The following is a 5799-nucleotide window of genomic DNA, read 5'->3' on the forward strand; positions in this document are numbered from 1 at the left end:
AAGGCCTTGTATAGATGATGCTAGCACTGGAGACATTTAACAATCCCAGCCTACTTACTAAGTTCATAAAAGCAGGCACACCAAGAGCTCTAGTGAAAACGTCAGCCAATTGAAAGTTAGCATGAAAAGTTTTAAATCATCCCAGCCTGAATTTTTTCCCTTAGCAAATGGCAGTCTACCTCTATGTGCTTAGTCCTCTCATGAAACATAGGCTTTGCAGCAATGTGTAGTGCTGCCTTATTATCACAATACAAAAGTGCTGCCTTAAGTGTGTTGTATCCTTAAATCCTCAAGCAAATAGAACAGTCAAGTGATTTCACAGTAAGTTCTGGCCATGGATTTGTATTTTGCCTCTGCTGAGGACCTCGAAACCGTTGTTTGTTTCTTTGATCTCCATGAAATCAAGCTCTCTCCAAGAAATACACTATCCAGTCAATGGTTTCATTGTATCTGGACATCCAAGCCAGACTGGGCATAGCCAGGAATAATTACTTGGGGGAGAGGGGGGGCTGGGTTGTAATAGAGACATACTAAATATAATTCATAAGTCTATTGGATACAAAATTATTAACTTTCATATATCATCAAATACTTGAACATTAATAAACATGAAAAATTGTCTAGTTCAACGTAGACATACGAAAAAGAACATTCACATCAAATTATGTATGACAACGATTTTTCATGGAATAAAATTCATCCATTATCATCTCTATAATGAAATTCCTTGCAATTTCCTTCTCTATATAAACTATCATATTATTTGCCAAAAGCTCATCCTCCATTCTATTGCGAAGTCATGTTTTTAACAGCTTCATAGCTGAGAAACTTGTTCTGTAGTTGCTGTAGAAACTGGAAGGGTCAACACAAGACAAATAAGCCTATCAATCAAAAAATAGATTTTAGACTTTCCTGAAATTTTTAATCCCCTACATAACTTGGAAATTGCACTCATATTTTGAAAATCTAGATGTTTTATCACATCAAGCTCATAATAATGCAATTGAGACTCCAAAAGTTCTTGTTCTTGTCAGTGAAATCTTGAGGATAATATTTCTTAACCAAATTGCATATATCGACAATTTTGAATAATATAAAAGCATCCTTGGGATTTAAAGTTGAACTTAGAATGGCAAGTTCTGTTGTTAGCTCACAAAATCTACATTTTAATTATTGTAATTGAAAGTCTATTGCAACTGTAAATCTGCCAATTCTAAAATGATGTTCCATTGTTAAATCTTCATCTTGACGTCGATATCTACCTCGAGCTTTAGTGTAACGAGCATTCATATCATGAATAACAATTTCATGTTGTTTACAAAATGATAAAACACTAGCAAGTAAAGGCTCCCATCCACCATCTCTCAACTTTTGAATAAGTGATTTTGTAGTTGAAACTAAATGCATGGCATTTAAAAGGTCTTGAGAATGTTGTTGCAAAATATTAGTAATTCCCTTTATCTCTTTCATCAATGGAAGATTAAAATAAATTTAAATGATGTTAATAACTGATAAGTTCCCTCAGTATCACTGTGTTGTTTATAGTTAGCCCATTCCTTAGAGATAGTGTTGATAACTTTGCAAGTAGCATCAAACATTTTAATCAAACTACAAATAGATTGAAAATGAGATCCCCACCTAGTATCTCCAACTCGTTGCAAAGCACCAATTTGGTTTGCACCTCTTCCAGTCTTAGTTTCATTAGAAGCAATCATATTCTCAACTTGTTCTGCTTGAGCATGTTGCAATTCATCATTACGCTTACTAGAACCAACAACAATATTGATAATATTAACCAAATGATCAAAGAACTGATGAACATCTTTTACTTCTCTAGATGCTGTAACTAGAACTAATTGCAACCTATGAGCCATGCAATGCATATAATAAGCATATGAGCAATCTTTAAGAAAAAAAGCTTGTAATCCATTTCAATCACCACGCATGTTACTAGCCCATCATATCCTTGTCCTCGAATATTTTCAATGTGGAGGTTATAATGAGAAAGGACATCACATATCTCATTCTTTAAAGTCAATGCAGTAGTGTCTTTAACATACACAACATGAAAGAAACGCTCTTTAATGAAACCTTCTTTATCAACAAACCTCAAAATGATGGCCATTTGCCCTCTCTCCGACTCATCTCGAGCTTCATCAACTAGAATGCAAAATTTTGCATCCCCAATTTCTTCACGAATAGCATTTTGCACTTTATTAGCTAGAATATGCAGAATCTCCTTTTGAATTGTGGGTGACGTATATTTGGAATTCTATGGAGCATTTTTCAAGACAACTATAGCTACATTTTCATTGAAAGTTGATGTGTGTTTTATCAATTCAATAATGTTACCTCCATTTTTTGAATCAAGGCTTTCATCATGGCCTCTAAAAGCACAAGCTTGGAATGCTAGCCATTGAGCACACTATATTGAGGTCTTAAGCTGCAATCGATTATTCTCCATTTCTTTTGATGTTTGTTTCTCAACTAGTTTGTCAATATGTCCTGAATAATTCATTAGATCCTCACAACATTTCTCAGCAATTTTATGTGGTGTATTAGGATCTTCCCTCACAACATTTCTCACCTTTTTCCAATTATTAAAACCTTTTTCAGTGAATGCATCTGATCCAGGACCACTTGTTGGTTTCTTACGAAAAAGGTAGCAAGGTAGACAATAGATTGAATCTGTTGAAGGTGAGTATTCCAACCAATTTGAATGTGATTCAAACCACGAAGATTGAAAACAACGATGATGATTTTTCGGTCCTTTGTATGGATACTTTATGTCTCTAGGTTGATATAGACCAATGTTATTAATTCCGTTTCGGGACCCATTTCGTTTTGTCTAGTGGAATAGAATATTTCGGTACCGACTTATTTCGACGTACCATTTCAAGGTGTTTCGGGTTCCTTAATATATATATTATTACTATTATAAAATAATGAATTTTTTTTTTTAAAAATCTTAGATAAAGTGGGGTTAAAAAATATTTAAATATTTTTAATTTTCTACAAATAAAATTCATAATTGTAAACAAATTAATAAATGTACAATGTATACTCTTTCCCCTTAAAAGCAAATGAAGTAAAGTTGATAAAAAATTTATGTGAATATTTTTTAACTTTTTACTTGTGGCATTATTGTAAATAAATAAGAATCTAGGATTAGTTTTTGAGCTAAGAAATTTCCTAGAAGTTTCCTTACAACCTCCATTACTCCACACGTATGTTCCATTTTCACTTAATGTCGTTTCCATCTGATCTCCTCCATTCTTTTTCTCCAGTCTCCACAAACTTCTCTGCTTCTTTTTTTTTTTTAATGCTTTTTTGGTTTTAAGTTTTAAGGCTTCCTCACACAATCAAGGCTGGACCCCAACATGCCTAACAGGTAAGTGTTCTCTAGCAAATGAAATGTCAACAATAGAGAAGTGTGGTTGCTCAAAGAGACAATGTTGAAGCTGAATGAGAAACAGTGAAGCCCAAAATGGCGTAAATGAGCTTTTAGTTTTTTTTTTTTTTTTTTCATAGCAGGCCAAAACCTGTACTAGTCGGAATTTGCATCTCGGCCGGTATTGGCCGAAATTGTCCAGATAGACCGAAATGACCTGAAACTGCCTGAAATCTGACTCAAGGTGGAACGTGGGGTATTTTGGTACCGGTTTGCATGCTAGAACGAAAAATTCCGGCCGTTTCGGCTGGAACAGAATCAATAACAATGATATGGACCAGCTATGAGAAAAGCACGTCGATTTTCATCTTGTTCGTTGACAGGGAATTCATATATTTGTTTACAAGATCCTGGATCATGGTTTATCCCTTTAGATTCAATTCTTGAACATTTTGAGGGACGCTCATTAGGCATTGAAGTATCAACATTTGTTTCTATAGAGTTCCTAAGTTTTGAATGATTAATATCTTTTTTCTTAAAAAATGCATCAATTTTTTGTCGTTTGCTCATTATTTGACACATAATTTCAATCCTAAAAAAAAATCAATTCAACAAATGATAAACTAACTTGGGAGAGAGAGATAATAAATTCTCATATAAAATTCATTCTTACAAGAATTATAATATAAATACACCTGTAGTTAAGTAATGACCTTTTAGGATAAAAAAAACTAAATAAACAAATCAATCAAAAGTATAAACAAACAACATAAACCAAATAAATTTACAACACCCCACTACCATGTATAATGTAATGACTAAAAACCAAATACACAGACTCACGACCCTCACCCCAATTTCCTTCCATAGATTTTTTTTTTTTTTTTCATTTATAATTTACTTACTTTACTACCTAACTACACAATGCAAGCCCCACCCGGCCCCTACTTAATGGACAAACAACACAAAAGCCAAAAGGCTAGTCTCAGAGTCAATGTATCAAATAATAAAGAATACAATAACAATAAACACAAAAAGACAAAAGACAAAGTCAAATAAATATAAATTGTTTTGCTGGCAAAGGGAAATCACATACACATATTTGATATTTCTATTCTACTATCAGTATTTAGTTCAGTTGTAGAGAAAAAGAGAGAGAAATCAAGTAAAGAACTGAGATGAGAATGAATGAATGAGATACCTTGAGGAATTGAGGTGAGGGCTTGAGTTCAGGTTAAGGCAATGAAGGCTAGTTTAGCAGGCTGGTGGAGGCAGCGATGTCACGGTGAGCCTGTAGGGTGATTGTTTCTAAGGCAAAGGCGTGAGTGTGACACTATTGGAGGCGTGAACTGAGAAGGTAAAAAACTAAGGTAGAGGCGTGAAAGTACATTAGATTGTTCTCTCTTTTTCTTTTTTTTTTAGACGGTGAGGATTGAAGTCTGAAGATGCCTTTTGTTTGTGTTTAATTAGGTATTTTAGATTTTGGATTTGGGTTGGGCTGGAAGTGTCTATGGTTTAGAAAAGAATAATTTTGTTTGATTAGGGAATTGGGGCTGGCTGGTGGGGCTGGATGTGGGCCAAGTTTTTTGCTTAATTTGAAGTTCTATTGGACTAGAACTCTAGAAGAATTGTTGAGAATAATATGGGGGGGGCTGGAGCTTAACTTTGAGGGGGGGGGGGGCATGTAATTTTTTTACATGCTTTAGTGGAAATTTGAAAAATTTTGGGGGGGCCACCCCTAAAGCCAGTTTACATCACAATAAGCCTTCAATTGAAAATTTGAGTTTGTTGGAAAGTAAATCCCTTGGCTTGGAATACCTTTGATGTATTGTAGAACCCGTTGTGCTGCTAACACATGGGGTTGTCTAAGCATACTCAAAAACTAACTCAAACTGTTAACTACATAGCAGATATCAGGTCTAGTTAAAGTTCAGTACATCAATCTTCCTATCAACCTTCTACACTGAGATGGATCATCAATCAAATCACCTTCATCTTTGGACAACCTGAGATGTTGTTCCATAGTAGTCTTCATTGGCTTGCAACCAAGCATTCTGTCAACACTTCTAGGGCATACTTCCTTTGGTTCAGGCTGACACCCTTTTCAATTGTAGCCACTTCAAGCCCTAGGAAGTACTTTAGAGCTCCTAGGTCCTTTATCCCAAACTTGCTATCAAGTAGCTTCAACATAAAATAAAAGATCTGTGAAACAAGAGCCTTTTGAATGAACAACAAGAGCATAATCTGATTTGGACTGCACAAAACCAAGCTTAGTGATTGTTGTTGACAACTTAGCATGTCATTGTCTGCTGGCTTGCTTCAATTCATAAAAGGGATTTCCTCAGTTTGCAAACAAGAGGCCTAGCGTATCCAACAGTAATATCAGTACCAACAGCATTAGCATTACA

General features: G+C 34.8%; 1 protein-coding gene across 1 annotated transcript; it reads right to left on the minus strand.

The window, feature by feature from the left end:
* Positions 1–814: 814 nt before the first annotated feature.
* Positions 815–5414, minus strand: LOC142631367 (uncharacterized). The gene is made up of 7 exons (XM_075805506.1): positions 5347–5414; positions 5210–5256; positions 2588–2688; positions 2353–2409; positions 1956–2272; positions 1639–1863; positions 815–881 (listed from the first exon to the last, which is right to left on the minus strand). Exons 1-7 carry the CDS (start codon positions 5412–5414, stop codon positions 815–817), a joined length of 882 nt encoding a protein of 293 aa, XP_075661621.1.
* Positions 5415–5799: the final 385 nt, after the last annotated feature.

The sequence above is a fragment of the Castanea sativa genome, chromosome 4, assembly GCF_040712315.1.
Source record: "Castanea sativa cultivar Marrone di Chiusa Pesio chromosome 4, ASM4071231v1".
Taxonomy (NCBI): domain Eukaryota; kingdom Viridiplantae; phylum Streptophyta; class Magnoliopsida; order Fagales; family Fagaceae; genus Castanea; species Castanea sativa.